This window comes from Cololabis saira, chromosome 3 (genome assembly GCF_033807715.1).
Source record: "Cololabis saira isolate AMF1-May2022 chromosome 3, fColSai1.1, whole genome shotgun sequence".
NCBI lineage: Eukaryota > Metazoa > Chordata > Actinopteri > Beloniformes > Belonidae > Cololabis > Cololabis saira.
In genome coordinates, this window is record NC_084589.1 from 26,614,082 (window position 1) to 26,633,699 (window position 19,618).

Below are 19,618 nucleotides of genomic sequence, written 5' to 3' on the forward strand. Positions count from 1 at the left end.
TTTTTAAAACACCAAAATGATCATTCATTGGCTAATTCATGTCATATGGGTGGAGGCAATTCATCACAGGTGATCCTCGTTTGTGATTTGCAACAGGTGAGTCAAATTGGGCTTCCATACTGATTTGCTGCAAAGAGTACCAATACCATTGATACAGCAAGCATTAGGTTTTTCTATGTTCACCTCATAATATTTATCATGTTAAATGTTCTTTATGATTTGCTGTTTAGTATCAAACACAAGCTATCTAGCTAGACATATACCCACACACACATAGCCACATAGACACATACACACACATAGCCACGCAGACATATACACACACACACACACACACATACATACACACATACACAGACATAGCCACACAGACATATACACACACACACGCACACATAGCCACACAGACATATACACACACACACACACACACGCACACATAGCCACACAGACATATACACACACACACACACACATACACACACACACATAGCCACATAGCCACACAGACATATACACACACACACACACACACACACACACATACACACACATAGCCACACAGACATATATATATACACACACACACACACACACACACACACACACACACACACACACATACGCGCACATAGCCACACAGACATATACACACACACACGCACACATAGCCACACGGACATACACACACACACATATAGAGACAGATACACCGGCTCGTTCACCTGCATGCTTGCTCTGTAGTTTTGGGGGTTAGTTAATTGCGGTAGCTTAGCTCAGATTGTGATTGGATCTCGAGACCTGGGGCGGTTGCTGCTCGTGTTTCTGCCGGTTCCGTGCCGGTTTCGTGTCTGTTCTGTTTTTGTTTTTTTCTTTTTGCAGATTTCCAGTGCTCGACGTGCGCCTCCATGTGTGTTCTCGCGTCCTGGATTAGCAGCGAATGTCACCCCCCCCCCCTTCCCAAAAAACCCCCCAAAAAACTGGGTTTGTATGTGTATATATGTATGTGTATGCGTATATATATGTATATATATTAATGAGATAAATATATTAACAATGCACATATATACTATATGCCTTAGGTTCTTACCAGCACAACCATTAATATGTGTGCAGACAAGGAAAAAAAAAACACAAGCTATCCGTCGTAAAATGTTGTTTCACATGATACATTTCCTTCATTAGATATTCCACTATATATATGTAAACTTCATGGGTGTCAATAATGGTGAGCAGGGCTGTAGAGAGCCAGCTTCAGTGGTTACTGCATTGGGTCTGCAGAGGGTCCTTACTTCAGCACTTGAGCAGTGTGAGTGCATTTGTGTGTGTAAATCTGTGCCACATCTGCAGCCACAGTTGCAGTGGCCCCTTGATATCAAAGGCAGAAACTATGTATCCCGCTCTCCTGCTCGTTGCAGCATCTCCCCCTTACCTCTCTCTCCTACAGGACTAACATGCTTCTCCACTGAACACACATCTCTTCATGAGGCATCGACGCACAACAGTTGGACAACTGAGTTGGCAGAGGGCCGTCGTATTTGAGATTTATTACTGCTGCCGTACTGCAAATCTCAGCAGCTGCGCCAGTCGTATGGCAGAAGAAGTTTAGTAGGGCAGGGAATGCGTAGAGTGAGCTCCTCTCCTGGCATATTGTGCTTAAATTGAAAACTTTAAAGTGAATTAGATAGTATCTGGGTTGAAGGTGTTGAGCTGTGCCAAAACATCAATTTGGCAAATTTAGTCTTCATAAAGTGTTTGCATTATTTCACTCCATCATTTTTTAATTTGAATGTTTGCCCAGATCTGTCACATATATCCTGATAAACACCCTTTTTCAGTCGTGAATATATGTCCAGTCACTCCTAAATGCTGGTGTAAGTGCACTTTACCAGCAACAGCTGCAAAGAGGAAGCAGAGGACAGAGAGGAAGGGGGCATTCACTCTTCTTCCTCTTCACTTCTTCCTTTCTCATTAACGAGCAATCTGTTAAAAACTTTATTGACCCCTATGTGCTCTCTCAGCACATTTTTGCTCCGTCTTTCGGTTTCTCTCAACCAAACCATGAAACATACTTTGTTATCTCTTCTCTTCTGCGTTTGGTCTGTCTGCAAAGCCCTCCCTTCCATCTCTCCTCCTCTTTTATTACTGCACTTTATTACCTTGATATTCCCTTTCCCTCTCCGCCCACCTCCCTGTTTCTGATTCAGTTTAACTCTCTCACCACGAAAAGGCGAGCAAGAACATTGGATTTATCCTTAGAGAATGTAAAAGACAGGAGTTTATTTCAAAAAATTCCCAGCTCAGTCTATGACACATTTCTGTCAGGATTTGCTTTCACAGTCAGTTTGATTGTTCTTCGGCATACACATTTTGTGTGATAGTGATTTTGTTGTTTGCCTCACGTAGGCGTCTATAATCTATTTTTTTTCATTATTTCATGCATTGTAATTACGACCTGATTTACACTAGTACAAATAGAAGTATACCACTTCATGATTGAAAAGGTCTATTCCCCTTGGCTCATGTTTGAAAGAAAATCACTAGTGTTTAATATGAACATATATTGACCTCAACATAGAATGTGTGTAGGATTAAAATTATATTTATAAATGGAATAACAATAACCCTCCAGTGCTGCACACTCTTCGGTTCTCATCCGCAGAGCGGAAATGCCTTTAAAGTGTCATGAGAAGGAATGACAACGTTACAAAGTGAAAAAGCTTTCCTGTCTCAACCTTTTTTTTTCATGCAGACCTGAAATTAAAACATTAAAATATTGCCAAAATAACCGAATAGATTAAGTTAATGAAAGAAAACATGGAATATCTTTCATCCATTCTTTGTGCAAGAAAATTAAAATTGAAGTAAATGTTAAACTAATCTTTGTTTTTTTTTTCCCCCCTTATTATTTCTGATTTAAGATCGTAGCAGTGATGCAAAAATGTATTCAACCCATTACTGTATAATTTTGATGCTTTATTATTGTGAGAATTATTGTAAAATTATTAAATCAAATTCTGACACCACAAAACTGGATCACATTTGTAAAAATTGTAAAAATTTGGTTATGGCAAAATTTATGCCAGTACATCAGGATATGATAAATGTACATAGAGACGTGACTTAGGATGCAGGTATGAAGGAAGCGAGTTGTGCTTTTAAAATGTTTTGTTTTCAAAATCTGGCTGACTCCTTCTTCTACCCAACATCTAAGAGGGTAAGTTGCCTCCATGCCACTAATTGAATATACTTAACTGATTATCAGCAGGTGTGAGCACCTGTATAAAAGCTAACGTTTTGGTACTTTGTTGGTCTGGACCATTCAGGTATGTGTTAACTTAATTTCTAAGGAGGAAAAACATTAGCAATAATCTTAGAGAAACAATTATTGCTGCCCATCTATCTGAAAAGGGGTTTAAAGTCATGGCCAAACAATCTGAAGTCTGTCATTTTACAATGACTCTTCACAAGTGGAAAACGTTTATTGGTAACATTTACAGTTATCAATAGGAGCTGCGTCACATACTCCAAAGGATGCGTGGAACAATGACCTTTTGACTGATAAGACCGAATTGGAGATGTACAAACAAAGCATGTTAGCACAAACACTTCAGACCAACTGTCAACTACAGTAGTGGAGGGATGGTAACTTTGGTTTGTTTTTCACAAAGAGGATAAGAACTATACATCTTGACACAATGGTCAGTTGGTACTAATGGTCCCAAAGTGTGCCAGGAAAAAATCCTCCTCATCATTACACCAACCCCACTAGCCTGAACGGTTGATACAAGGCAGGATGGATCCATGGGTTCATGTTGTTGACGCCAAATTCTGACCCTACCACCCCAATGTCGCAGCAGGAATGGAGACTCATCAGACCACGTTTTTCCAATCTTCTTTTGTCCATTCTTGGTGAGCCTGTGCAAATTATAGCCTCAGTTTCTTGTTCTTAGCTGACAGGAGTGTCACCCGGTGTGGTCTTCTGCTGCTGTAGTCCATCCGCCTCAAGGTGCCATGTGATGTGTGTTCAGAGATGCTCTTCTGCATACCTCGGTTGTGACAAGTAGTCATTTGAGTTAATGTTGCCTTTCTATCAGCTCGAACCAGTCTGGCCATTCTCCTCTGACCTCTGGCATCAACAAGGCATTTGCGTCCACAGAACTGTTCACTGAATATTTTCTCTTTTTTGGACCATTCTCTGTAAACTCTAGAGATGGCTTTGTGTGAATATCCAAGTAGATCAGCAGTTTCTGAAATACTCAGACCAGCTGGCACCAACAACCATGCCACGTTCAAAGTCACTTAAATCACCTTTCTTCCCCATTCTGATGCTCGGTTTGAACTGCAGCAGATCGTCTTGACTATGTCTGCATGCCTAAATGCATTGAGTGGCTGTCATGTGATTGGCTGATTAGAAATTTGCGTTTCCAACAAGCCATATATATATATATATATATATATATATATATATATATATATATATATATATATATATATATAGGCATATATGTAATATGCACCATATCACTGAGTCAACCATGAACTGTTAAATGGTGTCTAATTTGACACCATGTGTTCTCACGAACAACCCCAAACAGACCAGCAAATCTACAATCTACAACAAAGAAATGAAAAAGAAGAAATCAAGGTGCTGCAACAGTAAAGTCAGAATCTTGAGGCAACTGTGTTCGAATGAACTCCTCAAATGTAAAAAAAATTAAATAAATACATAAATACACGGTATGATATGTTGTGTAGTTTTTGTTTGAGGTGACAGTTATCTCATTTTAAAATACGATACAGAGTTCTTATTGCATCCGCACAGATCAAACCTCAGAATTGAAAGGGTACATTGTTTTCCATATGAATGTATTTATATATAGTACAACCTTGAACGGATCATTTCTGCGTAAAAAGCTCCTCAACTGACATGCAGTACTGCAGGGTTTCAAAATGCTCCAAAATAACATATGTAAGTACTTATGGTTATCCAACTAGCCATAATTTTGCAAAGTTGGTCATGAATTTGTCATATAAATTATACATTTTTTCCACAATTTTTCAGGTTTTTTCTATTCAAATGTTAAACCTCTAAGTTGAACATTTAAACATATGTGTGTGCATACAAGATATGTCAAATTTTGTGAGTTTGGAAACAGTCATTCAGTGCAACCTGGTAGGGAGCCTTTTTCTATCAGGAAGCTGATATAATATGTCTGAATCATTGTCCATAATAAATATTTCCTACTCTGTGTCTTGGTATCACTGGCGCCTGCTTCTTTCTAAATCTTTTTTTTTTCTTTTTTAACCTCTCATAAAAAGTCTTTTGACACTGCTATTCCAAAGTTGGGTGCAGCCATGAGGATGGCAATAGTGCAGATGATGTTGAACACACTGAATCCAACCAGACACATGCGATCGATGACGGCTGCAGCAAACTGCCACTGCTCTGCCAGACTCAGCTGACGGTCCTGCTCACGAACACGTTCGACTAAAAACTGCACCTCTAACAGAAGAGCCTGCAGCTGGTTGTCCACTGCAACGGGTTGAATCATTTCACTGTGGGAATGTAGGGTCGTTGATCTCCCACCCTCAATTTCCAAGCCACATGGCCCAGAGGCGTTGGTTGATGGGTCAGGGTCTGGGGATACTGGAGGTTCAGTTTGGGAGCCCCCAAACTTTGAAGATTGGGGATGGTGTTGAATGGGTATATCTCCAATTGGTCCTCCCAGCACTTCTTCTTCTCCATCTCCTCCACAAGGTCCACCGTTACTCCGCCCATGAGTGGTAGTTCTGCTCCTCTGGACTGGTTCCAGTTCTGCAGCGGTCTGAAACGTCTGAAAGTTCATGCAAGGTAGATGCCCGTTGGCTTGAGGGTGAGGATTGAGGCCCAGGTTTGGGAGGATAACAGCCTGGGGGTTGGACCTGTGGTAAAGTTGGTGTGACAGAGGGTGACTGAGCTGCGCCAGGCTGCCTTGGAAGGAGATGAAGCCCTGTGGGAGGATGGGTGGAGTGGGTGTGTGGATGGTGGTAGTGGTTGTAGTGGTGGTAGGAGAGGACAGGGTCCTGCTGTGAGAATCTGGCTTGCTGTTTGAAAGTGGAGGCTCTGCTCCTTCACCTGGACGCTTCATCCGGAGAAACCAAGGGACCCACTGCAGCAGAACCAAGTTCACCTGAAAGTCAATGCCACTAGTTCAAATCAAAAACCCATAAAATACAGGATACCACAATGATATACAAAGGTTTTGTCCATCTTCTTGGAAAAAGTATAGATCACCTGATTTTCAATTGGAAAAGACCCAATGATGTAAATGTGAAAGGGTTATCAGTCAACTAACCCATCAAACATGAACCCAACAATCAGCAGTTATTAGATCCCTTCAACAGCTATTCTAGCACTCTTAAAAATGTATGTAGTGGATGCCCATGGAGTAAAAGAAAGCTATAAAAGGATAGAAAACTGTTTTCAGGTAGCCATTTAGTCCAATTTAATCTAATTACAATTAACAAGAACTGTGGAGGTCAGGTTTGGAAGTTCAGGAAAACTTTATGAGGGCTGCTTATTAGAACATTTGAGAGGGGAATTAAACCCCCGCAGAACTGCAAAGGATCCTCAGGAAGGACTATTGGATTTTAGAGAAGTGGTGCAGTGAATTACAGCTGAAAAAATATATCCTTCAGTAAGAGAGTCGAAAGAAAAAATAAATAAAATCCCTGCATCCTCAGTGAAAGATGAATATTTTAACGAATCTGATCAATTTCAGAAACAAGTCTGGGATGTGGTTGGAACACATTGAGTATATTTGTGTTTCAGTTAAAATAATTAAACTTTAACTTCACATGTTTTGGATATCCTCTACTAATGTATATTCACAGTGATAGAAACATTGAGCAGGTGTTCCTCAAACCCCACATTACTGTAGACACACATCCGGTGAGCATGTGTTGTTTAAGAACATTGAATGTAGTCCCAGATATTAAGAAAGTACAGTACAGACCAAAAGTTTGGACACACTTCCCCATTTCTTTGAATGAGGAGGTGTGTCCAAACCTTTGGGCTGTACTGAACATTCAGTAAATTTAAATGAATTCATTTTTATAACTCACCCATCGTGGTATACGTCCGTCAATGGGACTGTGGTGATGAAACTGGAGGACGATGACTGTGGCTACCACCGACATCCCAACAATCACCATGGTACTGGCAAAGTACTGACCTGAGACACACATTAGGCTATGCTGAATATGAATTCAGTCAGTCCTAAATGGACAATGAATACACACCATAACAGAAACAGAAACAACTAACCAATCAGCGGTACCGAATCTGAAGTGGCAGGCATGATCTCTGCAACCATCAGCATGAACACCGTCAGAGAAAGCAGAACAGTGATGCCTGAAAACAAGACAAAGAAAAAAAACACATAAGTATACTGCAGGATAATTTGTATGCTGTGACTATTCTTGGTACAATCATCTATCTTTCTGACACTTTTTAAAGACATATTCGATTTGACGCTATCTTCTCTCTCTCTCTTTGCCAAGCATCCTTCCATTACATCTCTCCTGATACCATTCCAAAGCTCTGAAAGACAGTTGGCCAATAATCTTAGCAGAAAGGTTGTCAAAGAAAACCTTATCCATTATGAGGAAAAAAATAAGTTTTCTTTTTCATGGTTACATATTCTTCCATATGTATGTTCCTTATTAATAACAATCCTCATCTCTCTTATTATTATTCCTCACCGAGGCTGATTTTCTCTCCAGAGTTGGCAGGCAGCACGAAGACCAGCAGGGTCATGGAGGAGAGGAGCACGCATGGGATGAGGAGATTGAGTGCATAGTACAAGGTTCTTCTTCGTAATGTCACCACAAATGTAACATCAGGGTAGGGCTCTGCACAGCAATCATAAAAAACTTCATGACGACCTCCAGGGACCTCTGAAAAGATACGGAAAGATTGAGATGGAGCAAAAGGTCTTGTAACTTCCAAAATTGAGTGACATAATTGAATGAATGTATGAATGATTGTTTATTTTGGTAACAATACATTATATAACACTCGTCTTTTGTGTCTATAACTGACGGACATGATCACAATTTAAATAAATCAATTTTACACAATAAGACAAATACTGTAACTGAAAGAGGAATAGACTGAAGTCAGAGCTTTTTGCCCATCTTCTACCCTCCAAAAGATAACCCAGTCTATCACAAATAAAACAAAATAAAGAAGAAAAATAGAAAAGAAAATGTATTCTTAATGACTCTTCTTAGTCAAATTAGATTCCAATCCTTTCCCTTTGTAATCCCCAATTATTTTACCTCTCAATATTTTCCTAAAACTCAACAGACAATACACAATACATCACTCCATAATTTGACTCCCAAAAATGAAACACATCTGTATTTAACATTAGTCCTCACATGACATGTTTAAAAAATCCACAGCCTTCTTAAATTATAATGTGTTTCTCTTAATTTGAAAAAAAGTTGAATAGAAATAGAAATACTTTTTTACTCAAAATAATATTTCTAATATTTTTAAAAAGACAATAAGTGTACATTATAATGTACATTACTCTGTAAATAATTGATTGGTATTTTCATGAAACAAAACGTTATTTATTATTCTTATAACACTTTTCTGGAGTTTAACTATAGGGTCTATATGTATAGCCCCAAAACTCACCACAATATAACTTGCATGGCATCATAAAAGCAGAATATCTTTTAACATCTTTTGTCAAAAACAGATTTGTTTTATAAACAATACCAATAGATTTTGACAATTTCTGTTTAACATAATTTATATGTGGCTTCCGACAGAGTTTATGATCTGTAAACCATTTTTTTAACATGATCAACTCCTTTTTTACTGTTTTCACCAATTCTTTTATGTACGGTCCTGAACAAAATAGGTTTGTATCATCTGCAAATGTAATACATTTCAACCAAATCAATCATGTACAAATATAATTTACATATGATATAAATAACTTGGGTCCCAATACAGAACCTTGTGTTACTTTTCTAAAATGTGACACAGTATTATTTATTTTTACATACTGTAAGTTATTATTTAAATAATTTCTTATCCAGTTTAGTGTAACACCTCTTATGCCATAATGCTCCAATTTCTGCAAAAGTAAAAAACGCTTTACTCATATGAACAAAAACACCTACTGCTTATAGTTTATTATCTATAGCTGTGGCTATGTTTTCTACAAAATCCATCACTGCTAAAGAAGTTGATCACTTAAGGCTGAATTATGCTTCTGCGTCAAAACGACGCCGTGTCTACGGCGTGTGGTTTTTGTACACGCAGAGGACACGCCGTCACATGCGCCGTCAGTGACGTGCACCTCCCGAAAATTGTAACTACGCGTCGAGGAGACGCCGACCACACGCAGACCGAAAGGGCTGTGATTGGTTCGTTTGAAAGCGAAGCATTTCCGGTTTCCGGTTTGAAGCAGTAGTGAACTTCCAGGGCTTTTTTCTTTGTTTATGTGTGATTTTTTTTGTTTTTGTTTTTTGCACAATAGTTGTCCTTATTTCTTTGATTTACTGTGACCGGAAAAAGTCAGATAAACCATTCAGAAAAAGATCGCTAACTAGTGGCCGCGGGGGGTACTGCACCGCGACCAAATGGAGAGACGGAGAACTCTGAACGGTTCGTGACGGCGTCACGACTGCGCCGTGTGCTCTGCGTGTGTGTGACGCAGAAGCATATTTCAGCCTTTACTGTGAAATCCATATTGATGATCATTCATTAACTCAAAATTTTCAATAAAATCATCAAACCTATTGACAAACCATTTTTGAAAGTATTTTTGAAAACTGAGGTGACACAGGTCTATAATTTGATATAATGTGTTTATCACCATTTTTATAGATTAGAACCCCCTTTGCCATTTTAATTTTATCAGGAAAAATACCAGTTTGAAAGGATTTGTTAGAAATATAAGTAAATGGTTTTAGAATGCAATTTATTACATCTTTTAGAAGTGTCATATCAATAGTGCTATCATCTGTGGATTTCTTATTCTTAAATTTTCAGCCCACTTCTAACATACACCACCAAGGAAGATTGGTTAAATGCTAAATCATAATCATTACAATTTTTTAATTAATAAAAAAAAAAAGAACTAAACTCGTTTTCAATTTCCTCTGTATTTTCAGTAATTGTTTCATTATTTTTTTTTTCAAAATATGTTAGAAACTCATTTGTTTAATGGTTTTTAATGACATCATTAAGCAAACTCCACGTAGCCTTAATGTTATTTTTGTGTTATTGCACCAATTTATAATAATAGTCTTTTTTTGAGAATCTCATAGTGGATGTCAATCTGTTTTTATATGTGTTGTACTTCTCCTACTTTTCCTTTTTCCTGTGTGTGATAAATTCCCTATGAAGCCTATTTTTCTTTTTCCAAACCTTTTGTAAGGCATGGTTTCCCCTTCTTTTTAAGATTTTGTCTATATCCTTCAATGGACAATGGTGGTCAAGTAACAAAAATTTATCTAAAAATGCATCATATGACTTATAAATATTGTCTACATAAACTTACTGCCAATCATGATTCATAAGGCCTGTCCTAAGTGCTATAATTGCCTCTGGTGGTTTTAGTCTAGCATAATCAAATTGCAGGTCTGTGTATACGTTCCCACTTTTAACTTGTTTTCCATCTCCAACACTACAAAATCAGTTAAATAATTGCTTACATCCGCCACTAATGGTCCACTAATTGTCTTCACATCAGTTACATTTATAAAAATATTATCAATTAATGTTGCAGCATCCTTAGTTATCCTGCTGGGTTTTACAATTAATGGATATAAAGTCATACAAAACATCATATTAACAAACGTGGTTTTCATGTGATCATTGGATTTCAACAAATCAATGTTGAAATCACTACAGACAAAAATCCTACTATTTTATTTTTTAAATAAATCAGAAATCTTTTTATTAAATCGATCCATACATGAATCTGGTGTTCTATGAATGCAACTAATCAATATGTTTTTGGATCTTTCAGTCTCAATTTCAACGGTCATGCATTCCATCTAATTAAAAGTAACAATGGTCATATGCACAATAACTTTACATTTGAAAGCATTCATCACAAACAGGGCAACACCTCCTCCCCTTTTACTGGCCCTGTTTTGCCAAAGCCTTTCATAACCCTCTAATCCATCCGGCAGTTCTTTTTCATTGTTCAACCAAGTCTCTGAAATTGCTATTATACTAAACTTTTGTTTAAGCTGTTTAAGATATTCTTTAATTTTTAGACATTTTCCTGTAGAGACTTGTAACATTAAAATGAATAACTGAAAATCCTTCCATTTTCATACTGGAATTAAACTTGTTTTCATAGTAATATTCACAGTTCATGTCAATGTTTTCATAGAAGTGGACCTCCGGATCAATGTTATTTTCTAAATCATACAGCTTGTGTCCTTGAAGGCCAAAAGACTAAAAATGTGTTCTCACACATTTTTAGCCATATTTGGGACTCACAGACATTATTTCACCACGTATAACAACACAACAACAAAATCCAATTTTGGCATTTCCCACTATTCCACTTCTCTACCAAGTTGTTCATAATACATGTATTCATTATGATTAATATAAATTAATGAATTCTATTGTCTTCTTCACGAAACAGTGATCCAAGAACAAAGTGTCTTAGGTCCAAAGCTTCCTCTGATCTGCTGCAACACTGATCACTACAGGAAACCCTCCCTGCACACATCTATAACATCTACAATGACTCTTTGAAAAAACCTAAATCGGTTACTGAACATATAATTTTCCCTCAGAAATTAATAAAATGCTTTTGAACTGAACTGAATCTGTTTGATTGTATGGGAATGTAAAGTCCTCTTACAACAGAATTATAAGAAGTTACTAGCATTACAGCATTACTATCTTGAACTTGAAGAAAAAAAAAGCCCTCTTGTATTTAAAATATATGTTACTACTGCGGTTGTATTGTATAAATACACCAGAATCAAAAGTGTCACATTTGCTCCACAGTGAAATTCCAGAAGATGTACAGTTTTGGCTTCTATACTTGGAACCTACATTTCATAATTAGTCTAATCTTTGCCTTAAAGTACATTTGAGGGTTATTACTCTGCAACGCAATGTATCAGTCAGACTTACCCAACAGATCCCACTCCCCATTGGTCATGTATCCTGAAACATCTGCCTCCTTCATCTGAATATCCAGCAGCCAGCCATCAAAAGTCCACGAGCCGAACTTCAGTTCACAACGCTGGATGTCAAATGGAAACCATTTAACATCCACATTGCATGTGCTGATAAATATTCCTGGAAAGGCAGAAGTAAAGGATAATGGCTTAGGCTCCAGTAAAATTGTGATTAACAGTTGTGGTGCAGCCCATTTAAAGAAAGGCGATATGAAAATATTCAACTGTTACAATTTTTCAGAATGAATTTGCTGCAGTATGAGTGATAGTCCTTTTATGCCAAATGTCTAAAATCAAACTAAAAACGTACCTGGAGGCAGATACTCACAGAAGCCACTGGAGTTAACCAGCACATTGGTCTTAAAGGTGGCATCAAACTTATCATGAGCACTACAGGGTGGTAACAAATGTATAGTTTAGTGAAAACAAAAGCCACAGGCCGTGTATGAGTGGGCTTGTATGTTACACACCTGTTGTAAAGCAGTATGTCAGGTGTCCAAACCTGCTCAGGGGTAAAACGGAGGTTTTTGACCCCTGGATACTCTGACTGGTTCCACTGGAGGTAGTGGTCATACCACTGCTGGGAGACACAAGCACCAATCTGGTTTATTTGAGATCACGGGTTGGAGCAGAAAAAGCGTCTGGTAGAAGGTTGGCGATTCATCTTGACTGGGTGGAGTTTTATGTAGGTTTTCTCTAGGCACTCAACCTTCCTCCCACAGTCAAAAAATACTGTATGCATGTTTGGTTGATGAGTGGTTCTACACTGCCTGGGTGTTGATGGTTGTACTCACGTGATACGTTTTTGGGCATCTGAATGTTTTGAAATAGCAGCAAAAGTTCATGAGCGAGCAGGAAATTACCAATTTTGATCAACTCAGGGAACCAATGCATCACAAATAGACCCCCCTCAGTCAGGGTTTGAGCCAGAAATGTAGTTTATGCAGATGTCAGAATGCATTACAAAAATTTTCAAGAAGAATAAAAAATACAAATACAAATGTTATTTAGTTCATCAAGCAAACATGTTAGAAAATAAATGTGATCCACGAAAACTTTAGCAGAAAAGTTTGCAGAATCCAAAATTTCATTGGCTATTTTGCATCAATTATTTATATTATGTAATGGCCTTAGTAGCATTATTCACACTGCCATTGTGTAAGTTAACCCCAAAACCCATCTCATGGATGGATGGATGGATGGATGGATGGATGGATGGATGGATGGATGGATGGATGGATGGATGGATGGATGGATGGATGGATGGATGGATGGATGGATGGATGGATGGATGGATGGATGGATGGATGGATGGATGGATGGATGGATGGATAATACGATGCAAAATCATGTTAGGGTCAGGCAGCTGCAAAAAGCTCTCTCCAATATAGATCAATAGCACATTATTAAGATGATATCTATCATACTCACCATCTGCAGCCAGGCATTTGTGGTGAGGATCTGGTTCTTTTCATCCTTGCATGACACAAAGCAATTGAGAAAGGAAAATCATTTTGTAATCTAATGACAATTTCTTTCTTTTTCCAGGTCTATCTTATAACAACACATTCAGTTGAGAGGAAACTGGTTGTTCTACTTTAACCACATGAAATCGCCATGAAATCTCCACATACAGTTGAGCTTGAAAGTGAGTTTGTTTGATTTATCTTTATATATTTCTGTCAAAAGGTGAATGAAAACTATATGTTTTATTTATTTATTTTTGATGACTTCCTTATGGAAAGTTTTCAGACCCTTTTACAGTACAAAAGACTAAAACATCCCATTCACAACAGCATTCAGGCTTTTTTCTTTTTCCTTGTTTTTGATATTAAAACATCTTACATCTGTCAGAAGTCCTTGAGATAATTCTACTATTTTACTGGAGGAAAATAGTGCCTGATGAATTCACTGAATGTCGCCAGTTGGCTGTATATGTTGAAATGGAAAAGAATTCCTTAGGACAGTAAATTGTCCCAAGCCCTGTGCTACGGGACTGTGTGAACACACAGATCTGTGGTAGGATGCAAGAAAACTTCAGCACCACTGAAAGTGTCTAAAACCTTCATGGCAGTTAGAATCACCACCAGACTTCCTCAATGCAGCTGCCAAACTAAGTTATCAGAAAACAAGGGATATTGTCACACTGAATAACAAGCCATTGGTGACTGAGATCAAGATAGCAAGAGAGCACTGCACTAATCCGTCTTTTATTTGAAGTGAGCCAGAGGGGAACGATCAAAGGCACATGGTCATCTACTGGGAATTTACCAAAAAGCTCCTGAATGATACTCAGACCAAGAATGGAAAAAAATCTCTGACCAGATGAAACAAAGATTGACTGTTCAAGCCACAATTCCCAACAATGTGTTTGGAGGAAACTACACATAACAACAATTCCACATCTTTTTTTTTGCATCGTCATTTTTTAGTTTTGATGAGAAAAAATTTAACTGAATCCAATGTATGACTAGAAGACAAAATTGACAAAGGGTCTCAAAGAATGTTTGCACTGTGTCCCTCTTTCAGTACATTCCCGATTTAAATATATTCTATTAGTGCATTATTTAGTTAGAGTTGCTTTCATGGTGTCCTGCATACCACATCCATGACTTGCATCAGAGTGAAAGAGAACTGAACAGTGAGAGCCTGCGAGTCGTTGGCCACTGGTCTTTCCATGGGGTTGTAATCCCTTAGCAGCTCCCTGAGCAGAAAGCGCTGGTGTGGACCCTGCACTGATACTGAAAAGCAGAAAGGGAGGGAGTTGAATGGAAGGGAAAGAGTCATATCACAACAGGGAAAGAGGAAAAGGTGACAAAAAATGGACAAGGAGCCTCAGAGAAATGTTACAATAATAACAGTTGAAAGAAAGATGTTTTAGGTGAATGAGAAGAAAACAGGAATATGTATTAATTTGTAATGCCACCAAGAAATACAGTTGTGTGGATCACAAAAGATGTATCGGTAAGAATTTAAATATGGAAGAGGAAGAGCAAAGGCAAGAAATTAAAAAAAAACTGAGAGCAGACACAAAGAATCCTGCACTTCTTAATCAATTACATCGTGATTGATCACCTACACCCAGTCTTACCTCAGTCCTCAATATGTCAGTTTCATTCAGCACAGGAAATAGTGTGGCCATTAAACACTGAAACACCCAAGACAGACACACACACAGCACTCACAACAATGAGATCTATAGAAGTTTCCCTCTCTGCCGAAATAACTCCCTCAAGAGCTTCAAATGAATCAATGTTGACTTGAAGGGTGGTACTATAGGTTGGTCTAAAAGATATACTGAATATGTTAAAAGCAACAACTGAGCACTTCTAGCAGTTGCACAAATCCTCCTTTGTAACCAAACTATGCCTGCAGCTTCACAGGAGTGTCCCCGTAGCTGGTGTGAGATTAATGTTCATACTGTGCTGTGTCAAATCTATATTTACCTACCAGCTCTTAAATAAAATCACTATGACTCGACAGTGTGTGTGTCTAACTCAAATTAATAGTCTCATAGACACTCTAATATCCTGCCATTGCAAATCTAATACTCTAATACTAATACTAATACTCTTTCTTCCTCTTTGTAATCTTTGTACAGTAACATGCAAAAGTTTGAGCGTCCCTCAAACTGCATCACTCTGGACACATGGGTGAATAATAGATGAGCTGGTTTACAGGAGGCATTGGATAAAGATTACTGTTAAAACATGTATTTAAGTGAAATTACTTTTTATTCAGTATCGTTTTCAGATTCAAATAAATGTGAAAAGTGAAGGCTCTGAGGCAAAAGTCTGGATTGTTCAACATCCTCATTTAAAAAAAAAAGTATTGCATAAAAAGCATTGCAGCTTGTAAACTCTTCAATCTCTTGGATGTTTACACCTGTCATTATAAAAAGCTTTTTTCTCTTCCATGAAGGTCGTGTTTATGCAGTTGAATATGTCTGCACCACTACTCCTTACTGGTAGTTGGATTTACTCTTACCTCCAGCCAAGTTTCAGGGGTTTCAGATGCTTTTAAGGCAAAATCATTATCTCTCTTTAAGTGTTTGCTTGGTATTGCAGATCTTACAGTAACATGACTGCCACAGCACCCATTAAGTGACATCTCTTAATTACATTAAGAATGAGGAAATTGCTACCTGGAAACTCTGCAATCGTTTTACAGCCCACTCCCACTTTATAGGCATCAATTATTTTAATTTTCAGAGTGCTGAGCAGCTGCTTACAATATCTTGTGGCTGCTCTTTGTTTGAGGAGTCATTATCTATCTATCTATCTATCTATCTATCTATCTATCTATCTATCTATCTATCTATCTATCTATCTATCTATCTATCTATCTATCTATCTATCTATCTATCTATCTATCTATCTATCTATCTATCTATCTATCTATCTATCTATCTATCTATCTATCTATCTATCTATCTATCTATCTATCTATCTATCTATCTATCTATCTATCTCAATGCATTGAAGATAATTGCACATCACTGTGTTGCTGTCTCATCATAAAATAAATGTATATTTTGTGTGACTACTCACAAAGGCACCCTATGCTTCTCAGGAAGCTGTTTCTTAGGACACTTGTTAAAAACATACGTTCTCAGATGCAATAACAACATCTACAATAAGCACATGCAAAAGGCACACACTTGTTCATGCACAGTCCCACTCAAGGCGCCGGTGGAAGTCACTCACCTCGGAGGAGATTCGCAAGTATCAACAGCCAGTGAGCCACAGCTTGCCTCATACTGCATTCCTCTATGTCAGCACAGAATGAATCGCAGAGAGAGGAATAGACGAGAGAGATGAAATGAACAAAGTCAAGAGGAAACGGGGGTCTGAAGAGAAATAGAGGATCTAAACAGAAAATATATATATATATATATATATAAGTGGAGAGAGCCGAATGCCAGCAGTGGCGGCGCAAGGAGGAGGAGAGAAGGTGAAGGAAGACAGAGCAGCAGGCACAGAGTGGGTAAGACGTGCAATGAGATGAATACTCCACTAAAGGAAGAGATGCTGTATGGGAGTCGATCAGAATTCAGGAGCCGGGTATTCCCTGGCTCAAACTCATCCTTCATGCTTCTGTTAGCATGAAATCCTGCAGATGTTATGATGACTGCATGTCCCTCTGATTTTAGGATGGACACACACTATTTGTTTTTGTGGTTTCAGGGACCTCGAGAGCAAGTTTAAATTTTTGAGGAATTATTAAGGGAAACCCATCCAGGCCGTGGGGTTTTGTACATCAAAACGAGGGGTCTCTTTGACGTAGTTTAATGAAGCTTAAACATAATGGATTTTTTCATTATTATTATCATTATTATTATTTCATGTTGTTGAATCACTTTTTAATTCCCAACAGAAAACTGTATTTCCCAAATGGTTCACTTTGGAAGCCTCCAGTCTGACATCAGAGCATTTACATTGTAATGCTGACATCCAGTGGATACTTCAGTTAAGTGCAAACTGAACAGAAAGCTCATATGAGCTTCAACTCATCCACAGGTTGGTGACCTTCTTCTTCCTTTTAATTGTTAGCCTGGTGATGTCCAATAGTACTTCTAAAAATTCATGTTCAGTGCATAAAGATTACCTGAAGGATCAGCTGCAATTTCTTACTCTTCATTTTTGTCTATTCTTTATTTATTTAAGCAAAAATTATAGCTTTTTGCTTTACATTTTAAATTTGTTGTAATTGGAAGGGGGTTTTTTTGTATTATTTTTCATCTTTTTTTCTTTCTTTGGGTGTGGTAGTGGTTCGGTGGGGGTAATTGTTCATTCGTCATCTATGTAAAACGTTTGATTAATCATTATGTTGATATCATGTCATAAACATCCAGCCCTACAGTACATTATAGTATGCCTAACATGAAGTTTCTGTAAATCGATTTTGTTTTTCAACGATGTCGTGGCAGTACCAAAGTCACCATACTGAATCATCGCCAAAAAATGAATAGAATACATGTGTGTTAGAAGAAATATTTGGGTATTTGTTTCAATAAATGAATAATAAACATATTGTAGAACCTAGATGAGGTGTAACAATGCTGTATAAGTGCAGATCATTCATGCAGAAATATATGCATTCTCAGGCACAACTGGATTACACCATCTCCTTTGCCCTTTGCAGTGAAATTAGATGTTATGTACAATAATAACATTTCTCTCATTGCAAATGTCATTGCATCAAAAACAAAAATGATCAAATTTAATGAAAATTGTTAATAAATTAAAAGATTTAAAGACTTTATCAGTTCACTATATGTCAGAACAAACAGAGGAATCAAAATACTACTCTCACTCACCAAAGAGATAACAAGGAGATGTAAAAATTAAAAGAGACATGAAGTTAAACGAGGATAAATGAGTAAAAATAAAGTGGCAGACAGTTCAAGACCTCCATGTGTGCACATTTTTTGCAGAAGTAGTGAAAGTCTATTGTTGGGTATAACTTTTTTACAATATTTACAGTCCAGAGGGTTGAGGTGGTGAATAGAGTTCACTATCCTGACAGTCTGGTGGATGAAGCTGTTAGGCAGTTTCTGCAAGCCTGGATGCTGCAGAACCTTCTCCCTGAAGGCAGCAGACTGAAGGAGGAGTGTGAGGGCTGTGAGGCATCCTCAACGAACCGTAATGGCTCTATGGGGCAGCGGGGGAGGAAAATGTCTCAGAGAAAGGGTAGAGGGACGCCAGTGACCTTTTTGCAGGAGGCGCTGTAACTTCCGTACCACACAGCGATGCAGCCAATGATGACTCTCAATGGTGCCCTGGTAGAAGGAGAGCATGATGGAAGGGGGAACTTCTTTCCTCAGTTTGTGGAGGAGGTAGATGTGTTTCTGGGCTCTATTGGCCAGCTGTGTGGTGTTGTCCAGAAGTGGTCCTAAGGAACTTGGTGCTGCTCACCCTCTCCACATGCTGTAAGGATGTTCTCCATCCCACCACTGCACCAGCTCTTTCACCTCAGTCCTGTAGTCATCCTCATCGTTGTGGGTGATGAGTCCCACAAACTTAATGATGTGGTTGGTGTTGTAACCGGCCACAGAGTTATGGATTATTGTATTAAATGCTGAACTGCAATCCAGAAACGGCATTCGCACATATGAGCCTGGATCTAATGTCATGCATGACGAGCTGCTCGAAGCGCTTCATGATGATGGATGTAAATGCTACGGGCCGGTAGTCACTGTAGTTGGATAGATGGGGCTTCTTTGGTTCCTGTATTACTGTGGTGATGTTCAAGGACAACTGCTTGGCACAAAGAGGGGTTGAAGATGTATTTTATGACATGTGTGGGCTCCTCAGCACAGTCCTGTAAAACCCGACCAGGTATATTGTTCGGTCCTGCTGCCTTGTGTGGGTGGACCTTAGAAAGGGTCCTCTTG

At 38.3% G+C, this 19,618-nt stretch overlaps 1 protein-coding gene across 1 annotated transcript; it reads right to left on the bottom strand.

The window, feature by feature from the left end:
* Positions 1 to 5,312: 5,312 nt before the first annotated feature.
* LOC133441030 (neuronal acetylcholine receptor subunit alpha-7-like) lies at positions 5,313 to 16,980 on the bottom strand. The gene is made up of 10 exons (XM_061718402.1): positions 16,929 to 16,980; positions 14,824 to 14,963; positions 13,654 to 13,698; positions 12,693 to 12,802; positions 12,533 to 12,612; positions 12,176 to 12,343; positions 7,747 to 7,941; positions 7,310 to 7,396; positions 7,108 to 7,217; positions 5,313 to 6,173 (listed from the first exon to the last, which is right to left on the bottom strand). The coding sequence occupies exons 1-10, from the start codon at positions 16,978 to 16,980 to the stop codon at positions 5,313 to 5,315; spliced, it is 1,848 nt and encodes a 615-aa protein (XP_061574386.1).
* Positions 16,981 to 19,618: the final 2,638 nt, after the last annotated feature.